Source organism: Erithacus rubecula, assembly GCF_903797595.1.
Source record: "Erithacus rubecula genome assembly, chromosome: 20".
NCBI lineage: Eukaryota > Metazoa > Chordata > Aves > Passeriformes > Muscicapidae > Erithacus > Erithacus rubecula.
The window spans coordinates 10,742,494-10,769,621 of NC_136672.1; the positions used below are offsets into that span (position 1 = coordinate 10,742,494).

Genomic DNA, 27,128 nt, shown 5'->3' on the forward strand with positions numbered 1-27,128 from the left:
GATTCTGACAAGGTTTATTTGGGGCTGGACCAGCACCCCAGGACAGCTGCAGTGTCCCTGCACATTGCAGCAGGGCCAGCAGTGATGGTCCCACAGATACAACACAGATGGGTTCAGGATTTTGACAAAGTTGATTTGGGACCAAACCAACCCTCCGCATATCCCACTCCCCACACTGCCCTCACTCCCACAGCCTCAGAGCCGTGACATCCCTGAGCACCCTCAGTGCCATGAGAGCACCCACGGCCTCCAGCAGCAGCAGGACGGTGGCAGCAGCGGCGATGGCCCCAGCCTGGCCCCGCAGCCACGCGCCCAGCGCGGCCCCACAGCCCCCCGTGTGCACCACAGCCCCTGCTGCTGCTGCCCCCAGCCCCAGCACCCCAAAGCCACACTGGATGTTGGGCACGGAGCCGTTCTGCAGCGGGTCCTGGCAGCAGGAGGCAGGGACGCCGCACGCCTGCGCGCCCGGGGCGCTGCAGTTGAAGTACCTGCGGGATGGACACGGAGATGTGGGGTCAGGAGCCTTTGGGGGTGGGGATGGGCTTATCCACGACCCCACCCACAGAGCTGGACACCATCTGTGGGTGTCAGCTCATCCCTCTCTTTTCTGGACCACCCCAAACACGAATCCTCAGCGCAGACCCCGCAAGGAACAGGGGGTCTTCAGCTCTGTGGTGGGAATAGGGTCCCACAAAAGAGGTTTTCTAACCCATGATGGGCATGGTGTCCTACACCAAACAGACTTTTCAGCCCCGTGGTGTGGATGAGGTCCCACAAAAGAGATTTTCAGCCCCATGGGGTGGGCATGGGGGTCCCCAACACACCCCCTGGCCCCAACTCACGGGTTGCTCTCCCAGTCGTGGTAGGACTCGAGGCCGCAGCACTGGAGGCTCCGCTGCAGCTCATCCACCAGGAACTGCAGGTCAGGATCCTCCTGGTAGCGCAGGAGGCAGAGCAGCAGCAGGTCCTGCAGCACGTCCTGCAGCCGCCGCCGGGCCAGCAGCAGCAGGAGCCCCCCCAGCACCTCCAGCCCCCCAAAAGCCAGCACGGCACCCAGGAAAAAGCGCAGCAGGCAGGGGCTGGCTCGGAAAGCACCCAGGCAACCAGCCAGGGATACAGCGCTGGCCCCCAGCCCCGCCAGCACGAAGAGCAGCATGGGGTCCGAGCTCAGGGACACCCCCCCGGGCAGGGGGCTCTTGGCCAGCAGCCCCCAGACCCCCACAGCAAGGGTCAGCAGCCCCAGCAGGAGGAAGAGCAGGTTCCAGAGGAAGGCCAGGTAGCGCACACAGTGGCTGAAGGGGCTCAGTTTGGGGGGGCCAGGGTACCACACCCCGGGGTCCTGCTCAGCTGTGTCATCATCTTCATCATTATCAAAGGAGGAGTAGGGCAGCTCCGCCAGCCTGGATGCCTGCACGGACAGAGAAGCCACTCACAGCCCCCCAAAACATTCCTCCAGTCCGTGGACCTCATCCCATAGCTGGACACTGTCACAGGCTCCTGGAGCCACCACACACAGCCTTGCTTAGCCCCAAACCCAGCCCTGCACATCGCGGGCATCTGCACCCCAAAGCCTCTGACCCTAAGGGACCCCCAGATCCATCCCTATAAAGACCCCCAGGGATACAGCTACCCAGGGGCGGGGGGTACACGGGTAAGGGGTCCCGTAGGAGAGGAGTGGGGGTCCCCGGGATTACCTGGGGCAGCAGCCGGGTGCCCTCCCCACGGGGCTGGAACAGACGGACTCTGCTCAGCGCCATCGCCGTTACCTCGTGCCCGGACCCGTCACACTCCCATCATGTGAGGGGCTACGGGCGGGCTTAAATGAGGCTGTGTGTGCCGCTCCACAGCTGGGCACGATATCCCCTACCCACCCACGGCCACAGCTGGCCCCGATCCCCCCCTGGATCCGATCAGCTGGAGCCGATCCCTCCCTCCAACACCGCGGGCCCCTCCAAGCTCACCGGGGAAGGGGCGGGGGGCTGGTTGCGTGCGGAACTAACAGCGAGCTCTGCGGCAGGTGGGGACACTTGTATCTGCAACACCGAGGCAGCATGGGGGACCATTATGCCGGTAACACCGAGGTAGCACGGGGGGACGACTTGGTTGTGACACCGGAGTAGGAACCTTGATGCTGCGGAACGCGAGCGCGGGGCGCGGGGCCGGCGGGGCGGGCGCGAGGGCGGGCCGGTGCCGGGAGGCGGCGGCCGGGCCGGGCGGAGCCGGGCTGGGCCGGGCCGGGCCGGGCCGGGAAGGGAAGGGAAGGGCCGGGAGAAGCGGAGCGGGACGGGCCGCACCGGGCCGGGTCCGTGCGGCGCGGCGAGCCCCGGGCCCGCGGGCAGCGCCATGGCCGAGACCATTGTGAGTGCGGCCGGGGGAGGGGCGATGAGGCAGCAGATTCCTGTGGGGCCGGGACGCGGTACCGGGGCCGGGCAGCTCCCGGAGCGGTTCCCCGTGGTTTTCCCCGCGGGGATCGCGCCGGGAGGGGAAGGGGCCGCTCGCTGCGGGGAAGGGCTCCCGGAGGGAAGTTGGGAGAGTGGGAAGGGGCTCCTGCCGGGGGGGGAGGGGGCGGCTGTCCCTGCCCGTGTCCCTGTCCCTGCCCCTGCCCGTGCCCCTGCCCGTGTCCCCGTGTCCCCTGCCCGTGTCCCCTGCCCGTGTCCCTGCCCGTGTCCCTGCCCGTGTCCCTGCCCGTGTCCCCGTGTCCCCTGCCCGTGCCCCTGCCCGTGTCCCCGTGCCCCTGTCCGTGTCCCCGTGTCCCCTGCCCGTGTCCCCGTGTCCCCTGCCCGTGTCCCGTGTCCGTGTCCCGTGTCCCCTGCCCCGTGCCCGTGTCACACCGGAGCCATTGTGAGTCCCCTTTAGAGCTGCTCCAGTCCCTCTCAGCGCTCCGGGCACACCCATATTTACATTTTCCCCTCTCTGCCCGTTCCCCTCGCCCGTTCCCCCCGGGCACGAGCTCAGGTTTCCCGGGAGCAGCTGGAGCCCTGTGGCTCTCCCCCCCTCCCTCTGGCCAGTGCAGTGCCCAGTAACACCAGTTGGGCCGGTGTCTGTGTGAATAACTCCCTTTGGAAGGGTCTCATCCACCCTCCTGAAGGTCTGATTCCATCTCTGAGGTCAGAGCTTTGGCCACAGGTGTTTTTCTTGGAGCCAACTCGTGCCAAGAGCTCACAGACTCACCCACAGCTGCTCTCCTGGCTGTTTCCAGGCCCTGTGGAAGATGGAAACAGGAGGGAGGAGGGGGGGACATCAGGCTGGGGGCTCAGGGTGGGCTCTGTCCCCCCTCCCTGACTCAGTGTTCCCTCTTTCCCAGATTATCCGTGTGCAGTCTCCAGAGGGAGTGAAGAGAATCACAGCCACCAAGAGAGAAACGGTGGGAACGTTCCTCAAGAAGGTACCTCAGGACCCCCAGTGCCTGCCCAGGGGGGGCAGGGCTCTGTCCCCTGGGAGATCTGTGTTAAACCCCCCTGGCAGCAGTGAGGAGCAGCATTCCATGTGGAAAAACACACTTTGATTGGTACAGCTTGTGTTGTTCCAAAGGGATAATAACCAGTTTACAGAAAAACCTCCCTCAGCTTCTCTGCTGGGGCTTCCTGGGGTGAGAACTTTCCTGGGAAGGACTTTTTGGGGTTCTCCCAAAGAAGTGGCAGTTGGGGATCAGCAGGGGAGCTCTGGGATGGTCAAACCTGCTGCCCTAGGTTGGCTCAGCTGCTGGATTTGAGCTTGGAATATAATTTGGATGTGCTGTGGTTTCCAGTCTGGGTTTGGTGAGAGCAAGGGAGGGATGGAGGAATTCCTGGAGAGGGGAATGTGCCAGGGGGGAGCTCTTGGCTCTGCTGTGCTGCAGCTGCTCTGTGTTCTTCAGGAGTGAGCAGTTCTCCCTGTGCTTCCCTCTGGAGCTCTGGCACTGGGGCTTCTCTGCTCCATGACATGTGTTCCCAAAGGGAAGGGAATGGGAGCAGGTGGAAACCTTCCCTTTGTGAGTCACAGCTTGGTCTGGAGCTGTGGCCCAGACAGGCCAGCATTCCCACCTGGCCAGGACAAATCCTGATGTTTTTCAGGGCTGGCTCAGGGACACTCCCTGCAGCCTCTGAGCAGCTCCCAGGATCTCTGGAGCCTGTGCAGAACCAGCTGCTGCTTTCCAGGGCTCAGGTTACCTGAGGGAACAGTCAGGCTGGAAAACACTTCCTGCCAGGACAAAAGCACCTGGAATTGCCTGTTCATCTGGGGAGGGCTCTGTCCTCTGGCTGAGCTGGAGCAGAGACATGTTGGGGTTTATTTCCTGCTGCAGGGTTTGCTTGGAAGAGGAAAGTGGCAAATTTTCCCACCTGAGGTCTGTGTTTTATCTAAATCCAGGTCTCTCCTAGCTGTGCTGTGGATTTGAGCTCTGGAATGCTCACCCAGGGGTGGGTTTGGTGTTGAGGGGGACAGCTGGAGTTAGAGAGGTGTCAGATTGCTGCTTCCTTAGCAGGAATTAACCTGGATCTGCTCCAGAAGTGCTCAGGGAATAAAGGGCTGGAGAATCTTCCCTGTCTCCTGTGGCACATCCCATGGAAAAGCACCAAAAAAATTTACTCTGGCTGTGCTCAGGAATTAGCTCCAACCTGCTGTGGGATTTGTCTTCTCCCAAAAATGGAATTCTGTGGCCTGAGGAGCAGGAGCTGATCCCTGTGAAAGGGTCCCATTCCCAGGGATTGCTCTGTGCTGCCAATCACAGCCAAGCTGACAGGAAAAAACCTGCTTTTTGTGGCTGTGCTCATGTGACAGCTCTGAATGGCTCATCAGATTTGTCCTGTGGGCAGGATCCCACCCCTGAGTCTGGCCAGAGCCACAGGGATTGTTTTTATTAATAAAAATAAAAGCCTTTCACTTCAGAATTTAGGGCACAACCTGGCAAACAGACAAACTTTCAACAGCACTTTGAAACTGGTGAAGTTCTCAAGGGGCCAAATGTGCAAATTATTTTTGCTGGGAAGAGGTGTTGGAGTGATTCCAAGTAAACCAGACTTAATCTGAGCTGGGAAAACCTGCCTGGGGACTGAGGGGTGGCTGCTGAGGGAGAGAATTCATGGGAGAGAGGGGAAAAGGGGGCAAAATGAGACAGAGCAGCAGGAAGAAGCAGAGTGGAGCAGCTGGGAGGTGGGAATGGAGCTGAGGGCAAAAGATGCACAGAGTTGAAAGTGGAATTGTGGAATTCTGCTGGCAGGAGGATGGGAATGATTTGGTGCTGTGTGCTGGTGCAGCTGGAGCAGGAAAACTGGGAAAATGGAGAAGTTTCTCCCTCCAGTCATGCAGTGCTTGCCTGGCTGCAGCTGAAACTCTGCATTTGTGTTGTGTGAGGCACAGACAGTTCTGGTTAAGTTGTTTAAGCTCCTGCTTTAATCCATTGCTTGTTTTTCCAGGTGTTTCCATCCCTTGCTATCCCCAGCTCAGGAATGGGGGTGAATTGAGCTGAATTTCTGCAGGAGAAGTTCTGTGGGATTAGCTGTGGCTCTGCAAGAGGCTGACAGCTTGTCCCTTGTCCCTGTGCTGCAGGTGGCCAAGGAGTTTGGCTTCAGGAATAATGGCTTTTCTGTGTACACCAACCGCAACAGGACCGGGGAGATCACGGCAGCACAGAACAAATCCCTCAACCTGCTCAAGATCAAGTGAGTCCTCACCAGGAGGGGCTCTGCTGGGAGAAAGTCACATCCCAGGAGTGCCCAGATTCCACTTTGGGATTGGGGAGGGAGGTCTTGGTGGCTGTGCTGGAATTGGGGGTCACAGTGATACAGGAGAGGTGGTGGCTGTCCCTTGGGTCACTCCTTGGGGTGTGTGTGCTGTGGGGTGGCTTCATCCTGGATTTCTTTCCCTAATCCCTGCTTGCACCTCTTTGTCCTAGCTTTCCCTGCCTTATCCCCCCACTTGCCCTCCTGTATCCCTGTTTTCACCCTTTCATCCCTGCTTTCCCTCCCTCATCCCAGCTTTCTCTCCCACATCCTTGTTTTCACTCCTTCATCCCAACTCCCTCCTCCATATTTTTCCCTCAGCTTTGTCTCTTGATGGGAGGATTTGCATTTAATGCAAATAAAAGCAGGAAGAGGTGGCTCACAGAGCTCACCTGTGCTGCTGTGGTTGGAATCTGTGCCACATTCCATGGCAGTTGTGTCCCACACCTCCCACTACCCCTGTGCTGTTTCCCACCCTGCAGGCACGGGGATATGCTGTTCCTGTATCCCTCCAGCCCAGCTGGCTCCTCCTCAGAGACCATGGACACCTCTGTCTCCCAAAATTCCCGGCCTGGGGGGGGCCCCCCAGGTGGTGGAGGATGAGATTGACCAGTACCTGATCAAGCAGGATGGGAAGATTTACCGGAACCGAGACCAGCAGCTGTGAGTGGGGCTGGGCCTGGTCCTGCCCAGGGCTCTGGGGCTCAGCACAGCCTGGACTGGGATGGTCCAGCCCAGCAATCAGGAAAATCCTCTGGGAAAGGCCTTTGGCTCCATCCTGAGAGCCCTGGGGACATTCTCAAGGGAAAACAGCCCCTGCCATTGTCCTGGGAGGTTCAGTGAGCCCAGGGAGGAAGCAGATGCCCAAATCCCAGGGGTTTGGCAGTTTTCACTCAGAGCAACCATTGTTCTGTTGGTTTTTGTGCTTCTAAAGCATGTGGAATTCTCTAGATGAGAATGAACATTCTGCATTCTTCCTGGGCAGGGTTAGATGGGATACTGGGAAGAAATTTTACCTGTGAGTGTGTCTGGCACAGGGTGCCCAGAGAAGCTGTGGCTGCCCCTGGATCCCTGGAAGTGCCCAAGACCAGGTTGGATGGGGCTGGGAGCACCTTGGGATAGTGGAAAATGTCCCTGCCATGGCAGGGGGTGGAATGGGATGAACTTTAAGGTCCCTCCAACCCAAACCTTTCCAGGATTTACTGTTCCAAGCAGGAGCACTGTGTGCATTCAGATTCAGCCACTGCTCACAAAGGAAAACATGGAAGGGAAGGAGGGGAGGTATCCAGTGGCAGAGGTTTGGAAGTGGGATTTGGGTCTCTGCCTGCTCTGCCTTCCCTCCATCACATGCCTGCCTGACCTCTCCATGGAACCAGGGAGTCCCTTTTGCTCACAAAAATGCACCAAAGTCCAACTTCCCAAAGCTCTTCCATGCAAGAGGCTTAGGGAAACAAAGCAGCTTCTCTTTGTGTAAAAATAACACACCAACAAGTTAAACCCACCCAAAATCTGCTCTGCTGCTGCTGAAACATCCTCTGCTGGGTGGGGGCTTTTATTACTCAGTTTTAATATCCAGTTGGGTCTGATATCTGCACTGCTTGTGGCCTTGGGGCTGGAACCCTCCAGAATAAAACTCCTGAAGAGGCTGGAGGGGAAATTTTAGAGGTAAAACAGAATAATTTGTCCTTCCCCTTGGGGTTTTCCTCCACGTGGTTTATCTTCAGTGCTGCAGCAATGAGGAAATTTGTGTTAAACCCTCCCTGACCTTCCCAGCTGACCATAAATGATGGGATGTCACATCACTGGAGCAATAAAGGCAAAGCCACCACTCTTTGGCAAAAATGTTGCCTTGAACTTGCCCGTGTTTTTCAGAGGAATTGATGGAGCTGTTCCTAGCAGGGAGCCAAGGCCCAGGGGAGGCTGTGAGGATAAAAGGAGTTGTCTGGGCTGGTTCCTGGCTTTGGCAGTGTGGATCAATCTCCAGTGAAGGATGCTGAGTGTTTTAGCAGCATTTAACTTCCTTTCTGTACATTATCTGCCACAAAACATCCTTAAAAAAACTCCATTGTTTCCACAGCCCAACCTCCCTTCTCCTCTCCTGGGCCCTTCCTTTGGAAAGCAGCACTGACCTGCTGCTGGGGATGTTTTATTGTTGGTTTTTTTAAAAGCAATCACCACAAAAGGAGATGTTTTCCCCTCTGTAACTCTAGCCAGCAGGACTTTATCTGCCTGATAAACACACACTTTGCTGGCTGTTCCTGCCCTGCCTGATAAAGGATGAATATTTTGGGTGGCTTTTTGTTAAAATCACCCTGCCACGTGGGGGTGGAGAATTGCTCAGAGCTCATGCAGATCTTGTACACCAGAGAAACTTTTACAGGTTGATTTTTCCATGGTTAAGTAGGATTTCTTCCTCCTTCAGTTTCCAGGTGAAATGAGATTTAACCCCAGCTCTGTCTCTCCCTCTCTCCAGGTGTCGTCACGGCCCCTTGGGCAAATGTGTGCACTGTGTCCCACTGGAGGTAAGAGCCCCAGGAAGGTGCTACAGACTCACCCCAGTTCCTCCCAGCATGAACACTTTTCCTAGGAATGCTGCCTGCCAGGAGGGGGCAGCTCCAGGCTGCAATCCTGCCATGCACTGCTGCTTCTGGGATCACTGAGGCTTTGTGGCCCTGGGTTGATCCTGGTTAAAGCTGGTTTTTCTGCAATAATGAGTTTAACACAAAGTGCTTCAGGAAAGCTGCATTCTCTCTCAGTCTTCAATTTTTCCTGGATTTTCTTGTGTTGTCCCCTCTCTCCTGGATCCCAGCACTTCCCAGTGCTGGCACAGGGTGATCAGAGAAGCTGTGGCTGCCTCATCCCTGGACATGTCCCAGACCAGGTTGTTCCAGCCTGAGTCAGTGGAAGGTGTCCCTGCCCATGGCAGGGGGTGGAATGGGATGAGCTTTAATGCTCTTCCCAACCCAAACCACCCCATGGTTTTCCAGGCTGAAGCAGCTTTAGTGACCCCTCCAAACATGCTGGGCTCAAACTTGTGGCACAAAGCAGCAGCCACCCCTCCAGAGGGGATCCTGGCTGTCCCAGGATGGCTCTTGCCCTCTGCTGGAAATGCTCTGAGAGTCCTTGGCCATGCTGGAACAGCTGGGCCCATTGCTTGTTGTTAGATACTGAAATAAAAAAGCTTTTTGCTGTTGAGATTCTGATTTGTGAGGCCAATCTGTTCCCAGAGCAGGAGGCCACCATAAAACTCCCCATTGCAAAGCTCCACTGTTTGCATCCCAGTAGTAGCTGCCTTGAAAATGAGCCTGAATTTCCTTGATTGCTTCCACATTGGCAGGGTTGAGTGTGGAACATGCATTTGCTGAGGGATCAGGGTGTTACCAGACAGGTGTGTGACCTGGCTCTGCTCTGTGCTGTGTTTTTGGCAGCCCTTCGATGAGGATTATTTGAACCATCTGGAGCCTCCTGTGAAGCACATGTCATTCCATGCCTACATCAGGAAGCTGACTGGAGGGGCAGACAAGTAAGGAAATCTCTGGGTTTAAGGGAATCTGGTTGGAGCTTTGGGTTTTTTTAACACAAATGAAAGTACAGACAGATCTCAGTGTTGGACATGAGGTTTGAATGGCAAACGGAGGAGAAAAAAACACATTAAAAAGTTGATGTTTAAAGGAAAAGGCAGGAGGGAAAATTAAGTCTGTCTTTTTTATTTTATGTCCCTATTTTATTTCTATATTTCCTTTTCCTGTGGCAATGTAATTCCTTCCAGGAAACACTCCTGATGGAAGTAAAGTTCCCCAATTACACCAAGCTCCAAGCCTGTTTCTCAGACTTGGTGGACATAAATTACACAGAGGTGTAATCTTCTCCCTGCTATTCCTGAATACCATAGAGACTTTTAAAATCTGCAAAAACCTTTGGAAGATGCAGCTCAAGTCCATGAGACTTCCATTTGAAGGGAATCTCCCTTTCCAGGAAGCCTTGTGCACATGAAAGGGACACCCTCCCTGGCCCGAGGGGATCTGCACCAAGTGCCAGCCCAGCGCCATCACCCTCAACCGACAGGTGAGAGGGGCTGGGGCACCTGCCAGGGGACCTGGCTCTTAGTTTGGGAAAGGTGACTTCCAAAAACACCAGCCAGGAGCACAAAGCCTCCAGCTCTCAGGGCAATCCTGTCCAGGACTTCAGGCCTTGTAAAATGGGCTCCAAAATGTCCTGGGTCAGAATTTCCTCTCAGCATGAGGACTGAGCTGGCAGCACTGGTGGTGAACCCTGGTGATTATTCCTGCTGCTTTTCCTCATGGCATCCAAAAGGCCACTCAGGTTCTGCTTGTTTCCTGCTAAATTTCAGTGTCCTTTTCCCTGCTGAGACTCTTGGGGTGGAGGTCCCAGTGAAGCCACTCAGGTTCTGCTTGTTTCCTCCTAAATTTCAGTGTCCTTTTCCCTGCTGAGGCTCTTGGGGCAATGGTCCCAGTGAAGCCACTCAGGTTCTGCTCGTTTCCTGCTAAATTTCAGTGTCCTTTTCCCTGCTGAGGCTCTTGGGGCAATGGTCCCAGTGAAGCCCTGGAGGTGCTGGGGGTGCTCAGCACATCCCACACTCCAGCCTGAGCAGGGAGCAGTGCTGAGGGGTGGGAGCTGAGCAGAGGGAGGAGGGAGGGACCCCCCAGACTCCCCCAGCCCCCCCCAGCCCTGCTGTGCAGGACCCAGCTCCGGAGGGTGGTGTGTGTGTCCTGGGAAGGGAGCAGAGCCAGCAGAGGACGGCCTGACACTTGAACTTTGTCAAACAGAAATACAGGCATGTTGACAACATCATGTTTGAGAACCACACAATTGCAGATCGCTTCCTAGACTTCTGGAGGAAGACAGGGAACCAACATCTGGGCTACCTGTACGGCCGGTACACGGAGCACAAAGACATCCCGCTGGGCATCCGGGCCGAGGTGGCAGCCATCTATGAACCCCCCCAGGTGAGACCCACACCCCAGGGGACACTCAGGGCAACACACAAACACCTCCTTACTTTGGTATTTCCAGCTGCAGCTCCCCAAGGAAAACTGTCCTGAGGAAAAGAGGACATGGTTTAGGTCCTTAACATCACCGTCCATTGCAGCCACAGAAAAAATTTTAAACTCCAGTTTTGATTTTTGTTGTTTTTTATCCTTGGATGGTTTAAATCCAGGGTGACTTTAACAGTGAATTTCACTTTTAATCTTTCCTTGATTCCTGGCTTTCCAGCAGATTCTGTGCTAAGAAAAAAACAGTTGCAGCCCTTACTTCAATTCCTTACCAGCTCTCTGGGAAAATTGAAGCAGCTTAATTAGATAGAATGAAGTCTAAATGATTTGAAGAGGAAATGATGGAGAGGCTGAGGATGGGTTTGTGTGGAGCAGCAGAGTCCCCACTAGGTGGGGCACAGCACCACTCAGCTGAGTGCTCCTCATGTGTTTCCTTCCTCCTCATGGTTTCTGCACGGCTGCCAAGTAAAATCCAACAGATTGTCAGTGGAAAAGGAGCAAATGGGAGTGTGGCTTGAGAGCAGAGTGGCACAGGGAGGTCTCTGGGGTGGCACCAGTCTGTGGTGATGCCCGAGGGGAAGCCCAGCTCTGCTCCCAGCTCTGCCTCACTGCCCAGTGGCTGTGCTGGTTTTCCCCCAGTTCTGTGTCACTAACCAGTGTCTCTGTGCTGCAGATTGGCACCCAGAACAGCCTGGAGATCCTGGAGGATCCCAAAGCCGAGGTTGTGGATGAGATCGCGGCAAAGCTCGGCCTGAGGAAGGTCAGGATGTGTCTGTGTGTGGCAGGGCAGTTCTCTCCAGATCCATGGGGTTATCTGAGACCCTCTAGGTTATCTACATCTTGCTAAAGTGTCAGCAGCTGTTACATTTTTAGGTCTGAAACCCAATCCAGAGGATTTTCCTGAGCACAGGGCTGTGTGGCTGCAGTAGCAGGGGCAAAGCAGCACAAACTCCATCTTCCCTTTCTTCCCACTCCAACAGGAGCCATTCCTGGGAACATCTCCCTGGCAAGTGCTAATTTGTCCCAGATGGAGCTGGAGTTGCCTGTGTGCTCTGTTTCCAGGAGCAGGGGCTGCCCTTGGGTTGTGTTCCCCTCCTTGGTGCTGCAGGGAGTCAGTGGTGTGTGGGGTTAGGGGTGCAGGTCCCCCTCAGCTCCAGCCTGCAGCAATCCCATCAGGATTCCCTGATTTCCTGACAACCCTCCAGCCTGTGCTGATGTGTTCCAGTTTGGGAGCAGTGTTGGAATGGTGGGAATGCCAGGAATGGGATGTACACAAAACAAGATTTGACTTGCTGGAGAAAACCCGCCTGGGAGAAGGCTCAGTGCAGACTGTAAACATCTGGGGAGGGCTTTGTTCTCCCAGATAAGATCCCATCCCTTGCCAGAGGCTGGAGCAAAACTTCTCTGTGTGTTATTTATTTCCATGTTCTCCCATCAGATATTTTTAATCCATGGGACTTAACACATCACCAAGTGCTGGGTGCAGGGTTTGGTTGGCCTGGGCTCTGGGGGAGTTGGGATGGGTTCTGCCTTGGAAGGGTTAATGCTGTGGGAGCTGGGGTTGGCACCTGGGTGGAGAGGGATCATCCCAAGGTGTGTGTCTGTGTCACTCCTGCATGGAAGGGTTGATCCCAAGGTGTTTGGACATGTCACATGTGTGTGAAAAGATTCACTGAGCTGTGTTTGTACCACAAAAAGCAGGAATGTGCTGTCTGGGGTGAGTGCCCACTCCAGTTTGGAATAAATCACATTCCAGTATCAGCTTTGTGTTAACCAGTGCGTGCAAGGTTCAAACTGGGATTGTGTGAGAGGTTCAGACTGGAGCTGCAGGAGCTGCTCTGTCACCTGTGGGCTCTGAATCCTGCTCCAAACTCTCTGTAGGGAATGCTGGGGCTGGGAGCAGGTGGTGGCACAGAGGCCTCTTGCAGCCTCCAGATCTTTCTGTGCAAAAATATTCCATAGTGAAAGCTAATGCTGCAGGTGCCCTGGCTGGCCAGCTGGCACACTGCTGCTCCTGGAAATGGGATTCCAGGGAACCCAGCACAGCTGGGAGAGCCATTCCCTCAGGCAGTGTGCACAGGGCAGAGGGGAGCCAAGAACATCGTGTCCTGTGAGCACAAAATGCCTGAGCTCTTCTGGTTTCCTCTTCTTTTTTTTTTTTTTTTTGGTCTTTTTTTTTCCTTAAATCAACTCTCTATCCCCCTTTGTAGGTTGGCTGGATATTTACTGACCTGGTCTCTGAAGACACACGGAAAGGGACCGTTCGATACAGCAGGAACAAGGTGAGATCCAGGTGTGACCCAGTGAATTCCCAGTGAATTCCCAGTGAATTCCAGCTCCTGTGCCAGGCAGAGAGCTGAGCCAGGGCTGCAGGTGGCACTGGAATTCTTGGCAGATGGGGTTTTCCAGGCACTTTTAAGGAAAAGGAGCTTGGAAATGTTTGGATTGAGCTGTTTGGGAAGCAGGCAGAGCTGCTGGAGCCCTTCACACACCCCTGCTTTGAGGGAATGGTGCTCATGGAATCAGGGAATAATTTGGGTGGGAAGAGACCTTAAAGCTCATCCAGTGCTGCCATGAGCAGGGATAACTTCCACTATCCCAGGGTGCTCCAAGCCCCAGTGTCCATCCTGGCCTTGGACACTTCAGGGATCCAGGAGCAGCCACAGCTTCTCTGGGCACCCTGTGCCAGAGCCTCACCCTGCTCACAGGGAGGCACTTCCCAAAGCCCCAGCTGTTCTTGCCCTTTTTAGGGCTAAGAAAACTCCAGGGAGTGGAGGGGAATGTGAGGGACAAACCCAGCAAGGCAGAGTGACTCAGAGGATGTTCCCATGGGCTGGGCTTTGTGACACATACGTGGCTCAAACTTCGACCTCCTCAGCTTCCTGTCCTTGTAAACCCAGTGATATCCATATTTGGAAAGTGAAACTTGATTTAAAAAAATAAATAAATAAATAAAAGGTGTGTAGAGGTGGGTGGGACTGGTGTGGGACAGTGCTGAGGCAGCCCAGGGCTGGGGAGCTGACAGGTCACATTCCTGTCCTGGGCTCTGCAGCAGCTTTCCAGGAAAGCTTGTTTTCCTGGGGTGTTGGTCGTTTTCCTTGGCTGCAACCCAGGGAAATAGGTCTGGGCTACATCACCTTGTCCTTTGGCTGATTGGAGTCCCTGCTGTCCCCTCAGGACACGTATTTCCTGAGTGCAGAGGAGTGCATCACAGCTGGCAACTTCCAGAACCAGCAGCCCAACATCTGTCGCCTCTCTCCCGATGGGCACTTTGGATCCAAGTTTGTCACAGTTGTGGCTACAGGTACAAACTGGCCTCAGCCCTCTGGGCTTCACCTGAATTACCTCTTGTTAGTAGAGGAATATGCCAAAAATCACATGTCCTGCTCCTCATCTGTCCTATTGAACAAGGGGTTTGCTCTATCAATTAAAATACTTCCTCATTCTTTGTTTTATTCTCTCTACAATTACTCACTCATTATTTATTTGCCTGTTTTTTACTTTACAACAGTTTGAAGAGACAGAATTGAGGTTCAGCCCCACCTCTTCTGACCCAGAAATCACTCTCTGCCTGCAGCCAGGGCAACAACTGTTGCTCACTTTTTGTTTCAAATCCTTAAGCTCCAAATTCTGTTGCCTGGAAGCAGCAGTGCAGAACCACAACACTCCAGACTTATGGATTAGTTCCTCCTTCAGGAGAGATCTTTACCTCCCTCATGTCACTGTCAGGGAAACCTCACAGGGAAAAAAATCTGTCAGGGAAAAAAAAAAAAAAAAAGTGTTTGGAAACATTTTTTTTTTTGGCTGAGTAAAACAGAAGCTCCTGCAAAGTGCTTTTGGTTAAACCCTCTGGTTTTCAGGAGTCTCTGTAGATGGGCTGGGCTGGGAGGGGGGACACTGGGAGGGCTGGAGTGTTCCCAGTTCACTCTGTTCTTCTCCATGGGATGACACATGTCTTCATTTAAACCTTCCCTGGAGCAGAATGGCTGGTTCTGGCTCTGTTTAACACAATGAAAAAACCCTCATGACTTCCAAATAACATCCAGAGTGAAAAGTGAAAGTGGGATGGGACATTGCCTGCCCTGATCCTGGCTTTGTAAGGGTTCCCAGGGCCTTTTTTTCAGTGAAAAAGCTCTTTTTTAGTTAACAGGCCCGTGCCTGTATGTTCCAGACTGCTAAACACATCCATCTCTCATTAAATATAGATCTGTATCTCTCTTTTTATATATATTTATTTATTTAATATATTTTTTTTAAACAAGGTGTTTTACTGAGCAAACACACTGCATTCAGGCCTTCCCCTGTCCTGGTCTCTGTTCAATTTCTAGGAGTGTTTGTTCTGGAGCAGTGAGTGATTGAGGTTACAGATCAAAGGCTAGAAAAGGAATATTTCCTCTTTGCTGTTCCAGCTGATTTCATTCTCCTCTGTTCAGTCAGCCCAGCAGGTTCTATTTAAACACTTGAGTCCCTCTTTTTGTGCTGCAGAAATGTATTTGGATAGTTTGCCTCAACTTTGCCTTCAAATCCTCCACATGGATTAATTCCCATTCCCTCCTGAATTCCTGGCTTTGGAAATAGTAAAGTTTTCCTACCATCTGCCTCCCTCCTCTCTTTGCAGTTGTATTCCAGTGACACATGACCTGATGTTGCTTACATTATCCAAATGAAAGCATGTGATCCTTCCATGAGCCAGGCTCTTAATTCCCACTTTCCATGTCAGATTTCCACCAAAGCATCCAGTGCAGGCTGAGAAAACTCTGTTCAGGCCTGGCAAGACCAGGTGATGTGCAGCTCAGGGATCCTTGGGAGTGAAACAGGGCCACAGGAGCTGCATGCCTGAGTTTTATTTGGAAAAGGAGGAGGTTGCTGCAGGGCAGTGGAGGGTGATGCTGTCAGAGCCCCCAAAAGGGCAGCTCTTCCTCCTTGGAGCTCCTGGCAGAGCATTCCTGCTGTCCCCTGGGCTCTGTGCTCTTGGGATAGTTGTGGAGGTGTGTGTGGCTATGAAAATGTGGAGTTTAGAGGGAATTCTTGGCATGCAGCAGCAGCTTCATCTCAGTGTTTATCACTGGTAGCTTTGTGTTTATTCGTGGAGTCTTGGAATTATTCAGGTTGGGAAGGAGCTCCAAAATCATTGAGTCCAACCTTAGTGCTGCCTTCCAGTTTCTGTTGAAGGAAGTCACCCCTGTGCAGGATTTTCAGAAGAATTCCTTCATGGGAAAGGTTGTGAGGAGGAGTCCCCACCCCTGGAGGCATTGTCCTGGGTGACAATGTGTGGATCGGTTTTTCCATTCTCAGTGATGCTGGGATCTTTAACCATGCTGTCCTCCTGCAGGTGGTCCTGACATAAAGGTAAGGTGCACTTTGAGGGCTACCAGGTGCACTTTGAGCTTTCATACTCTCAGTTCTGCAGTATCACCATGGATCCTCTGTCCCACGAGGTTCTGTAGTACAACACGATCACCTTGGTTCTGTAAGACCCTGCAGTGTCACAATGCACCCATGGCTGCAGGAGTTTCCATAGTGTCACCATGGCCTCCTTGGAGCTCAGTGATGCTGGGATCTTTAACCATGCTGTCCTCCTGCAGGTGGTCCTGACAACCAGGTGCACTTTGAGGGTTACCAGGTGTCGAACCAGTGCATGGCGCTGGTGCGGGACGAGTGCCTGCTGCCCTGCCGCGACGCGCCCGAGCTGGGCTATGCCAAGGAGTCCAGCAGCGAGCAGTACGTGCCTGATGTCTTCTACAAGGTGAGGCCTCAGGCCCTTGGCTGTGCCCCAAGCACTGATGCTGAAAGCAGCAGGGAAAATGTGCATCCAAAGTATTTGATTTCACGGAGTCGTGGGATGGTTTGGGTTGGGACGGGGGTTAAAGTTCGTCCCATTTTATCCCTGCCACGGGCAGGGACACCTTTCACTGTCCCAGGTTGCTCCAAGTTTGTTCAGCCTGATCTTGGACACTTCCAGAGATCCAGGAACAGCCAGTTCTCTGGGTAAACTGGGCCAGGGCCTCATCCCCCTCACAGGGAAGAATTTCTCCCCAATATCCCATCTAACCCTGGCCTCTGACAGTGGAAATCCATTCCCTTTGTCCTGTCACTGCATGCCTTGTCCAAAGTCTCTCTACAGATTTCTTGGAGTTCCTTTAGGCACTGGAAGGGACTCTCAGATCTCCCTGGAGACTTCTCCAAGTAAATACCTCCAGATGAGTGCCCCCTCCTCTGGACTCAGTCCATGTCCTTCCAGTGCTGAAGAGCCCAGAGCTGGAGGCAGCTCTGCAGGAGGGGTCTTGGAAGGACATGAGGTGTCCCTGCTGTCCCTGCCTGCTGCACTTTGGGGTTGTTGGTGATGGATGGAATGTCATTATTCTCTTGCCAGTTGTTCCTGAAGCCCTTCAGCCCCTCCTGTGCCTGCAGGGCCGAGTTGGGAACTCTGGATCAGGCTCCCTGCAGATGGTGATAGTGCTGCAGCTCCAGCCAGAGCTCCTGGTGCCCCATGAGCAGGGACAGAGGAGTTAATTAATGGCACTGCTTGCTGGCTAATTAGCCATCCATCACCCTGTTAGTTATCTCCTTCCTGTCCTGTGTGCTCCTGCTGCCTGTGGTATAACTGTCCTTTAAGGAGCAGGGGATAAGGGAGGAGGAGGAGTGGAATGAGGGGATTGTGCTCCAGCTATGGGAATAGAGCTGGCCAGTGTTCCTGCTGGTTTCCCTGGGAGTCTCCATGGTTTCCACCCCTTAGCACCAGGCTGCTGGCTTGCCTTGACCCTACCTAGAAACAAGGAACACCTCTGGAATAAATCCAGTGCTGGAGAGGCAGAGCAGATGGAATCCTGCTCTCTTCCTCCTCAGAGCTGATAAGGCAGGGCCTATCACAATCCAGCAGAGCTGGGTGTGCAAAGGTTGGCCCTGAATGCGAGGAGGGTGAGATCATCTCTGGCATGGCCTGATCCTGCTCTGGAGCAGCCCAGGCTGTGCCACACTCGGGCAGCCCTGCAGGAGGTCCTGTGGCCCACATGTGGCCCACCCGGGGTGCTGGGAGCAGCAGGAAGCTGGTGGGTGTTCCCAGAAGGGCTTCACTCCCATCTCTAATCTGAAGCAGGGAGATAAACAAAATGGGAACGGATGGCTCCAGCCTTCTGTGGAAATTTCCATCATCCACTGATTCACTGGGTCGGGCTGCAGCTGATTTCATGTTTTAGAGCTTCTCTCCCTAATTGCCCTTTCCATGGAGTGCTTGAGGATGGCCCTGCCAGGTGGGATTCTCCCTCAGCCTTCAACAGATTTGGCTCTAAGATCCCTCAATTATTTTTAAATGTTCTTAAAAATCTGTGGAAAGCTTAGTCACTCCTGGCTTGAGAAACCTTTAGGGTCCCTTTAAATGTGCAAGGCCTGAGATCAGAGACACTACCTCATCCTGGGATGGTGACAACAGCTGTGTCCGAGCCCTGGTGAACTCCAGGAGGAGCAGGAGTCTGGTGGCACAGAGTGGAATCTTTGGGGTCCAGTACCTTGCTCTCCCTTTGCCCCCAGTCTATGATGTGGGGTTCCTCTCTGTGCTGACCCTCCCAGCCAGTTTTGGGGAGAAAGCTGCACTTTGAAGTAGTTACTGTTTTCTCTGGGACTGTGCAGAGGAAAACCCATGTGCATTCCCATACAATATCCAAGTATGCATCTGAAAAGCCCTTTAGGATGAAAGGAGCTCTACAAATTAATTCTAATTGGATGAGGACCAGGAGGCTGATGTTTGTGGAGTGTGGATATATTTATAGAACAGCCAGATGTGAGGCAGGATCCATGGAACTCAGATCTGTCCGAGGGCAGCACCGTGGATTCACCTCTGCCTTGTGAATGGGAAAAGGAACTGCTTTTCTTCCATGGAAATGGGGAAGCTGATGGCACTGGCATTGTCCTGTGGTTTTCCTGCAGCTGGGTGGTTTCTGTATTTCTTTACCATTCCCTTTTTGTTGGCCCCTTGCCTGCTGCTCTGAGGAGCCACCCCCGTGGAGTTGGCTCAGGAAGGGAGAGCTCTGCTCCAGTGGGGAACTCCAGGGGTTTGGGGACTGTGGGAACAAGTTCCTTTGCTCTGAGGTGCCTCCTCAGGTAAGATTAGCCAGGGGGAGGAATGGATCCCTCCCAGCCTCCAGGGGTGTCTGGGAAGCATCAGGGCTCAGTGCTGCTTCCAGCTGGAACAGGGAATAACCAGCACGTGCTGCTTGGCCAGCTCAGCACACAGAGCTCAGGAAGGAGTCCATGATGTGCAGACACAGACACAGGTTGGGGTAAAGACCCTGTGACTGAAGATGATGCTGTTGCAGCAGCCACCTCATCCAGTTTCTGAGCTGGATGAGGGTGAGCCCAGCTGAATATTCCACACCATTCTCCATCCTGTCTTCTGTCCTTGAGCAGCCTCTTCTGTCCATCTGGTTTTAGAAAACAGCTGGATTGATTTGGATTTCACTGAGGATGTACCTTGGGTTGATATTCAATACAAAAGAAGTTCTCCAAGTGCAGCTAGGGGATCCCTCCCTGGGGCTGCTGCACCCTGTTCCTGCTGTCACCTCCTCCCAGTCCACTGGCCCAGTGCTGACCTGCTCCACCATTAACTTCATCAACTCTGGGAAGAGATTCCTTATGTTTTACAGACACTTTAAAACTCCTGGATAATTGGATTTGGGGGTTGGCTGGCTTTGTCTCTTATCACAGGTACTTGTGACAGCTCAGTGCAAACACGATGTCATTGTCATCTTTGCAGTGAATTGCATTTTCCAGCTGCCTTAACATCCCCCCAGAGTTTCTTTAGGATGATTTAATGTACCTCCAGAGTTTCTTTGGGAGGGTTTAACATTCCCCCAGAGTTTCTTTGGGATGGTGTCAGACAAAAGCCCTTTACAAGCATTGTGCAAGAGCCCTTTGCCCTCAAGTCTCCTGCACGTGCTCCAAAGTCTCCTGTGGCTGAGCCCCGGCCTGGCACCAGTGCCACGTGTCCCATCCCTCCCTGGGACAGCCCTGAGCCAGGACCCTGCTTTTATGAGAGCCCAGCAGGACCTCTGAGGCAGGCATGGCATTGGGAATCCTCTTCCCAGGGAGAGTCAGGCTGCAGGGTGTGCTCACTGACGGGGAAGGGCTTCCCTGGCTGCCCTCCCACCAGCTCTGAGCCGCCTTAGCCTTAAATGTCCCAGCTGCTGCAGGGAGGAGGATGCTGGATTAGCTCAGCAGGAGTCTCCTGGGAAGGGTTTCAACTCTCCCTGACCTGTCACTCGCTCTTGGAGAAGTCTCTTGGTTTCTGCTCCTCAGCCACGCTCCCCTGAGAGGGGCAGGACTGCCCGGGAAAGTGCCTGGGAGTCAGCAGAGGGAAGAGCAAAGCTGGGATTTCTCCACACATGGCAAGGACAGATGGCTGAGAGCTCCCCGTGCCTGCAGCAGAGGGAGCAGGTCGGGAAGGGGCGTGGGAGGGGGATGTCCTGGCGTGGGACGGTGACAGCGTGGGACATGGATCCCTCCTGGCTGGCAGCTCCTCACTCAGTGCTCCCCTCACCCTCCATGGATAATCCTGAGGCCCCCCAGAATTCCTTCCACCCTGCTGAGGTGTCTGTGTTCCCACCCTTTTCCCTGTTCACCCTCATCCCGTGCAGCTCCTGCCTCCAAACAGTGGGTTGAAAGCTCTAATCCCAGTTTTGATGCAATCTCCACTGGGATGATGCATTGTCCAGACCCTCCAGGCTTTGCTGCTGGATTTTTGTCTGCAAGCCAAATGCTCATTGCTCCATTAACCCCTTCCTGGCCTCCCTTTGGAGCTGCTGCCACTGGGCTTTGGGGGTCTCAGGCTGCAGCAATAACAGGATGGTCCTGGTGATGCCAAGCTCAGGTTAAGGATCCAAACTTGACGTTCATTAAGGCCTTTAAAATGTTATTAAATAATTGTGGTGATGGGAGAGGAATGTTGGGGTTGGTGGGACTGTCCTGTCCTGTCCTCAGCTCGGGGGGAGTGAGGTTCTAGTCTCTGGATGTCTTGGAGGCCTCAGCAGCATGCCATGAAAAAGCAGGCATTTAACATGGAAATCCCCAGAGGGGGAGATTAAAACCAACAGGTGCTGGAAAAATGTTTCTGCATATTAGAACTTAATTAGATTGGAAAATGAATTCCAGATGGGCTAATTATGCCTGAATTGTTGCAGGTCCCTTCATGCAGGGGCAGGATTGTGTTTGGGAAGCTGATTGGATCTGATTCCTGCCTCTTGTGGTATCACTGAGATCTAGAAGCAGGTTGGCTCTGGGGTCCTGTGATCTCCCAAAAAAAGGCTCCACAGCTCCTCCTGCTCCTGTCAGAGTCAGAGAGATCTGAGGCCACAACCTGTCATGTGCAAGGAGCAAAGATCCTTATCAGGATTGCCTTTCAAAGGAGCTTCAAAGACTGGAAGGGAGATTTTTTTTACAGAGGGAACAGTTCCTGGGGACAGGGGGTGCTTGGGGAGGGGGTCAGGAAAGGGGGCTGTGCCTGGAGGGGAGCAGCATGCTGGAGCCTGCTGGGGTGAGGTCTGACTGGGAGAGAGGGATGGTGCTGGCTGCTGCTGCACATAGCTGTGCTGTGCAAACACCAGGGAGAGCGGGGGAGTGATGCTGGAGTGGTGTTCTCCAGGAGAAAACAGGGCTGGGAGAAAGGGAAGGGAGTCCTGGAGGCAGCAGAGCCCTGCATGGTGCTCCTGGCTCAGCCCATGGATTGCTGCTCCCATCCCACACGGGGAGAGCAGGACTCAAAACCTTCAGGGGTGACAGCTCCAGATGCAGCTCCCACCACCCAGAGCCCACAGAACGTCCAGCACAACGTCCCTGACTGGGAATCACGGGTGTATGATTTATGTGGGGCTCCATGAATGATTTATGCCACGTTAAGTGATGATTTAAGGAGAAAACACAACCCCCTGGTACGGAATCTTTAATGAAAAGTGTCAGTTCTCCGGGATTTATTTCCGAAGCGGCGTTTGAACCCGGCGTGTTTGACATCAATCACGTCTAATTGTCAGGTTATGATTAATGAACATATGCCGGCCGTTTGTCTGCCTAATTAAACTTTATGTTCCCTTCGTCTGGCAAAGCAAAACAAGTTTACGCCGTGGGATGTGCTGGTGCCAAGGGTCTGGGTCTGAGAAAGTTCCCAATTCCCAGATGAAGGGTTGGGTGAGGCACTCCTGGACTTGCAGAAAGGCAGGTTTTCCTCAGCTGAGAAGGAAGAGGTGCCTGTCCCTCTCTTTAAGATGGAGCTGCTGCCTAAATGACATTTAAAATCATGGAATCGTAGGATATCTGGAGTTGGAAGGCACCCACCTACAAGGGTGGAGTAGAATCCCACCTGTACACTCCTTGGATAATTCCATGCCTCTCTCTAGTGGGATGTGACCCCACACTCTCCTGGCTCACAAGAAAACAGAGATCCTGATTGCAGAGATGCTGGAATTGCAGAGATCTCCAGCCCCAGGGAGCAGCAGGACAGCCCTGCACCACCCACCCAGATTCTTTTCCACACCCTCAGTGATCTGCCAGAGCTCAGGATTCTGCACAAATATCTCCAGGGCAGGATCCCTAGGGCTTCACACCACTTCTAGGCTCAGGAATAATCCAACTCTTTTTCTTTCAGGACATAGACAAGTTTGGGAATGAGATCACCCAGCTGGCTCGCCCGCTCCCGGTCGAGTACCTCATCATCGACGTGAGTATTCCCTGCAGGAGATGTCAGAGTGGAGCAAACTCCTAACCCACCTCTGAAATTCCCAGTGCAGGGGATCCCTGAGACAGATTATCCTCCTCTGCCTGCTGCTGCCAGGCATTCCTAGCAGGGAGGTGGCTGCCCTGCTCCGTGGGGTCAGTCTGGTGCCAGGGAACACATTTGTTTTCCAGGAAAGCACTGCCTGGTGCCTTATCAGGGCTCTGAGCTGGCCCAGAGCCACATGGCCGGGAAGCAGCAGCCCCATGGACCCGTGTCCCGGGCACTGCCTAATGAGGAAACTCCAGAGCAGCAATTAGGGCTCCATCTCCTTTGAGTGACTCAGCAGGTTGTCCAGAAATGCCTTCTCTTGGAGGAGGGAATTTGCTCTCTGGCACAGCTTGGCTGGAGCAGAGTTGCTGCCAGGCACGGCACAGTTCAGCCCTGGGGCTGGGAAACAGAGTTACAGCGTGGAAGGCAGGAAAGCAAATAACTGGGATGCCAGATGATGCTGCAGGAGTTGGAAGTGCTGCCAACAACCATTAGCTCCACCTGGAGCAGACTCTCTGGTCCGGCTGCCCCTGGCACAGGCAGTGCCAGAGCAAGAGAGTTCCTGCAGGAGTGAAGGCACCTGCACCTGGGGTGTCACTGGGATCAAAACAGAGGGGTGGAACAAGCATTAGGATCCCCCCAGGACCTCCCTCCAGCAGCAGCTGCCTGGCACAGGGCAAAGCTGTGCCAGGATTGCTGTATCTCAGTGCCCTGTGCAGTGAGGGATGCTCTCCATGGCATCTGTCAAGAGCAAACCCATCATGTCCCTCCAGCTTCTTTAGAAAGGGAGCCAAGGGCTGTGGTGGTGGAGTATCACTGTAAATTAAATTCAAAGCCATCAGATCCCTGCAGTGTCCCTCACTGTTTGGCTGAGCTGGGATCATGGCTGTGGCTGGACTTGCTTCCCATATCTCACTGGTCTCTGATCATCCTTCCTTGGATGTTTTTTTTTAGATTACTACAACTTTCCCCAAGGATCCAGTCTACACTTTTTCTATTTCTCAAAATCCATTCCCCATCGAGAACCGCGATGTGCTGGGAGAAACTCAGGTGAGGGGCGATTCCTGACAGAGCCAGGTTCCAAAGGGAGGGGCTCTGCCTGCCTCGTGCTCACTGACATCTGCAGAGGGACAGCTGTGCCCTCAAGTCACCCCTTGCTGCCCTCAAGTCACCCTTTCCTGGCTCAGCTTGCCAAGGTCCTTCCTGCTCGGAGCAGTGTCTGCATGCCAATGCTGAGTGCTGGCTGCTGCTGGCCTCCAGAGCCCACCATGGGATCAGGGCTCCCTGTGCCTGCCAGCCAGCTCCAGCCCCATGGTGACAGCACAAACCTGCTGACACTGGGCTCTGTTCTGCTCCCAGAGTGCTGCTTTCTCTTCCTGGGTGGAATCTTTAGGCTGTTCCTGCAAGAGGTCAAGGCAGAGGATGGGGAGGAAGGGGCTGCTCTGTCCTCTCTCTTTTCTGTAGGAACAAACATTGCCTGGCTCCCCCTCAGCACCTCTTGGATCTAAGATCTCTGTGGGTGCTGGGCTTGCTCAAGGGGAGCTCTTGTGGGTCCAGAGATCATTTTTCCTGGAAGTTGTTAGCTGGGATTCAGTCAGCCAGGCAGGAATCTGATTTTGGGAATGTCCCTGCACGTTGCAGACAATAGTCAGAGGGACAGGAATATCTGCAAGTGGATCCAAATAGGAACTGACTTCTCTTCATTACTGTCCCCTCTCCCCAGGACTTCCACAGTTTGGCCACGTACCTGTCCCAAAATACTTCCTCCATTTTCCTAGACATCATTTCTGATTTCCATCTGCTCCTCTTCCTGGTCACAAACGAGGTCATGCCTCTGCGGGTACGTAAGGGGCTGGGAGGGTCCTGTCCCACACCATCCCCCATCCCAGGCCCTCAGCCCCTCCAGGGGTCCCTCAAGTGGGTGGAGGTGACCATTCCTGCCATCCCATGACCCTGGGCATGGCTATGTGCTGGCTCTTGCCAACCAAGCTGTTGGGAGAAGGTTTAAAGAGTTTCAAAACCTTTTTTAAACTCTAAACACAAAGCGCCTGAGCTGCTGGGAGCACTGAGGGGGGTGGTTGTCCACACAATCCCAGAGCCAACTTGGCTGCAGCTCCCAGAGCTGGAAATGTTTTAAAAATTATCTCAGAATCAGGAATTTGGTGGGAACAATAAGGAGATCAGAGCCCCCAGAACTCGAGGCTGGCCAGTGAGGTCCTGGCTGTGCAGCTCTGCTGCCCTGGCACTGCTGGAGTTTCCTGGGGAGATCCAGCTGGGCCAGAGGCTGCGCATGTGCGAGGCAGCCGGGATGACCGTGGGCAGCTGGAGATCAGGGTGGGAACAGAGATGGGCCTGGAGTGCTCCAGCACGGAGGGATTGCACCTCTGGGAGTTGGGACTGGCCTGCAGGGTAGGGAATAGCTGCTGGAAGCAGAGGAAAGGAGCTTTTGGAGTGCTGGGATCTGTCTGGATGCTGGGGAGCAGAGGGATAAACTGGGCACCCCAAAGATGTTGGGAAAGGGGGAACAGCTCAGATGCAGGGTTCTGCCTTGCACTGGAGGGGTCCCCAGTGCTCATTTCCTACCTGTGACTTCCAGGACAGCATCAGCTTGTTGCTGGAAGCTGTGAGGACCAAAAATGAGGAGCTTGCACAGACCTGGAAAAAATCAGAGCAGTGGGCGACCATTGAGCAGCTCTGCAGTAAGAAGGGGGTCCCTGGGGCAGGGTGTCCCTCAGGGAGGGGGTCCCTTGTCTGTTTGGCTGGGGGTTCTGTGGAGCCACTGCCAAGCTACCCCAGAGACTGCTGGAGGCTTGTGCTGTGGAAGCTGTTCTTGGTCATGGAATCCTGGATATAGTTTGGGTTGGAAGGGATCTTAAAGCTCATCCCATCCCCTGCCATCTTCCAGCAGAGCAGGTTGCTCCAAGCCCATCCAGCCTGTCGTGGAGCAGTTGTAGGGGTGGGGCAGGGCTGGTGGGGGGGCTGCAGGGCAGGGATCACAGCACTGCCCGGGCTCTCCCGCAGGCACGGTGGGTGTCCCGGTGCCAGGGCTGCAGGGCAGGGATCGCAGCACTGCCCGGGCTCTCCCGCAGGCACGGTGGGTGTCCCGGTGCCGGGGCTGCAGGGCGGGGTGTGCAGGGATCACAGCACTGCCCGGGCTCTCCCGCAGGCACGGTGGGTGTCCCGGTGCCAGGGCTGCAGGGCAGGGATCGCAGCACTGCCCGGGCTCTCCCGCAGGCACGGTGGGTGTCCCGGTGCCGGGGCTGCAGGGCGGGGTGTGCAGGGATCGCAGCACTGCCCGGGCTCTCTCCCGCAGGCACGGTGGGTGTCCCGCTGCCGGGGCTGCAGGAGTACGGCGCCATGGGGGGCTCGTCGCACGCCGTGGCCGCGGCCATGTGGCCGTGCCAGCACTGCACCTTCATGAACCAGCCGGGCACGGACCACTGCGAGATGTGCAGCCTGCCCCGTTCCTAGCCCCGCCCCTGCCCGGAGCCGCCCGCAGCGCCCGGGCAGCGCCTGTCCCTTCCCTCTCCTCCCTTCAGCTTCCAGCCCGGGCTGTGGAGCCAGGCACGGGTGGCTCCAGCCCCCCGGTTACTCCTCGCTCCCTTTTGGGGGCTCCCAGCCCGGACAACCGACGCTTTCCTCAGCCCCGTGCGTGGGCTGGCCCCCCACCATCCTCAGCTGCTGCCAGCCTGCGCTGGGGGAGCCGGGGGGCTTAGGGAGCTACCCGTGCCCACTTCCTACCCAAGGGGAGGAGGAGGCTTTGGCATCTCCCTGCCCACAGCTTTGCTCTCATTCCCTGCCCGAGTGCCTGGATCCCAACAGCTCTGGCACTGACCGGCCCCGGCAGCACAGACAGGTGGCTGTGACGTTCCCAGAGCAGGACAGGCACCCCTGGACACCGAGCACGGGGTGGGCACATGCCAGCTCATGGCTTGGCACTGCTTGGTGAGCTCTGGCACCCCGCAGGGGCTGAGGGAGGGGTGTCCCCTCCGGGTGCCGTGTCCCCCCACTGTGCACGGTTGGGCTCCCAGGGAAGGGTTGCAGGGCAGCCATGTAACTCGGGCACCCACCTCGCCTCCATCGTGCCCTGGGAGCCAAGTCCTCCAGTTGGTGCCTTCCCACGTCCCTCCGGAGCGTGTCCTGGCCGGAGCTGGGGCTCGGGGGTCTTCCCCCCAGCCTTCCTACAGCCCCCAGCTGGGGCTGCCCTGGGAGCTGCTGAGCAGGGGAGAGGGGCAGGTGGATGCTGGAGGGGCTCAGCCCTCCTCTCACAGGGCCTCTGGCCCCCCAGGCCCATCCTGGAGCTCCCCAGCCCTGGCTCGGTGGGCTCTGGTTCAATCCCGGGGGCACCGGTTCCAGCACTGCTCTGTGTCCCCTCAAGGGAGGGGTCCAGGGGGCCTGTCCTGCTCCAGGACAGCACTGCCCAGACCCCAGTGGGGCAGGGACCCCCCGCCCCTCGCTGGGGCTTTCCAAAGGCTTCATCCCAAGGCCCGGCTCTGGGCTGCGGCTGCTTTTCCCCTGGGTGTGCTGGGGTTTGGGGATGCGGCGCTGGGAGCGCCCGGGCCGGGCTGGGCTGACCCAGGCACGGGGGCTGCAAATAACGTGGAATAAAAGCACCTCAAACCAGAGCCTCCTGCACTCTGTCACCTGTCCCGGGGTGTTCCATATTCC

At 55.0% G+C, this 27,128-nt stretch overlaps 2 protein-coding genes across 2 annotated transcripts; one reads left to right on the top strand and one right to left on the bottom strand.

The window, feature by feature from the left end:
• Positions 1-108: 108 nt before the first annotated feature.
• Positions 109-1,825, bottom strand: TSPAN10 (tetraspanin 10). The gene is made up of 3 exons (XM_079323221.1): positions 1,695-1,825; positions 843-1,408; positions 109-488 (listed from the first exon to the last, which is right to left on the bottom strand). The coding sequence occupies exons 1-3, from the start codon at positions 1,755-1,757 to the stop codon at positions 182-184; spliced, it is 936 nt and encodes a 311-aa protein (XP_079179347.1). The 5' UTR covers positions 1,758-1,825; the 3' UTR covers positions 109-181.
• A 354-nt stretch (positions 1,826-2,179) lies between these two features.
• On the top strand, positions 2,180-27,085 carry NPLOC4 (NPL4 homolog, ubiquitin recognition factor). The gene is given in 19 exon segments (XM_079323279.1): positions 2,180-2,358; positions 3,305-3,385; positions 5,527-5,639; positions 6,182-6,272; positions 6,274-6,362; positions 8,173-8,221; positions 9,128-9,222; positions 9,224-9,317; positions 9,696-9,764; positions 10,487-10,666; positions 11,388-11,474; positions 12,925-12,996; positions 13,892-14,018; positions 16,300-16,460; positions 22,344-22,415; positions 23,415-23,510; positions 24,184-24,300; positions 25,057-25,159; positions 25,774-27,085. Coding segments are annotated over 19 exon segments (1,869 nt in total). The 5' UTR covers positions 2,180-2,343; the 3' UTR covers positions 25,932-27,085.
• Positions 27,086-27,128: the final 43 nt, after the last annotated feature.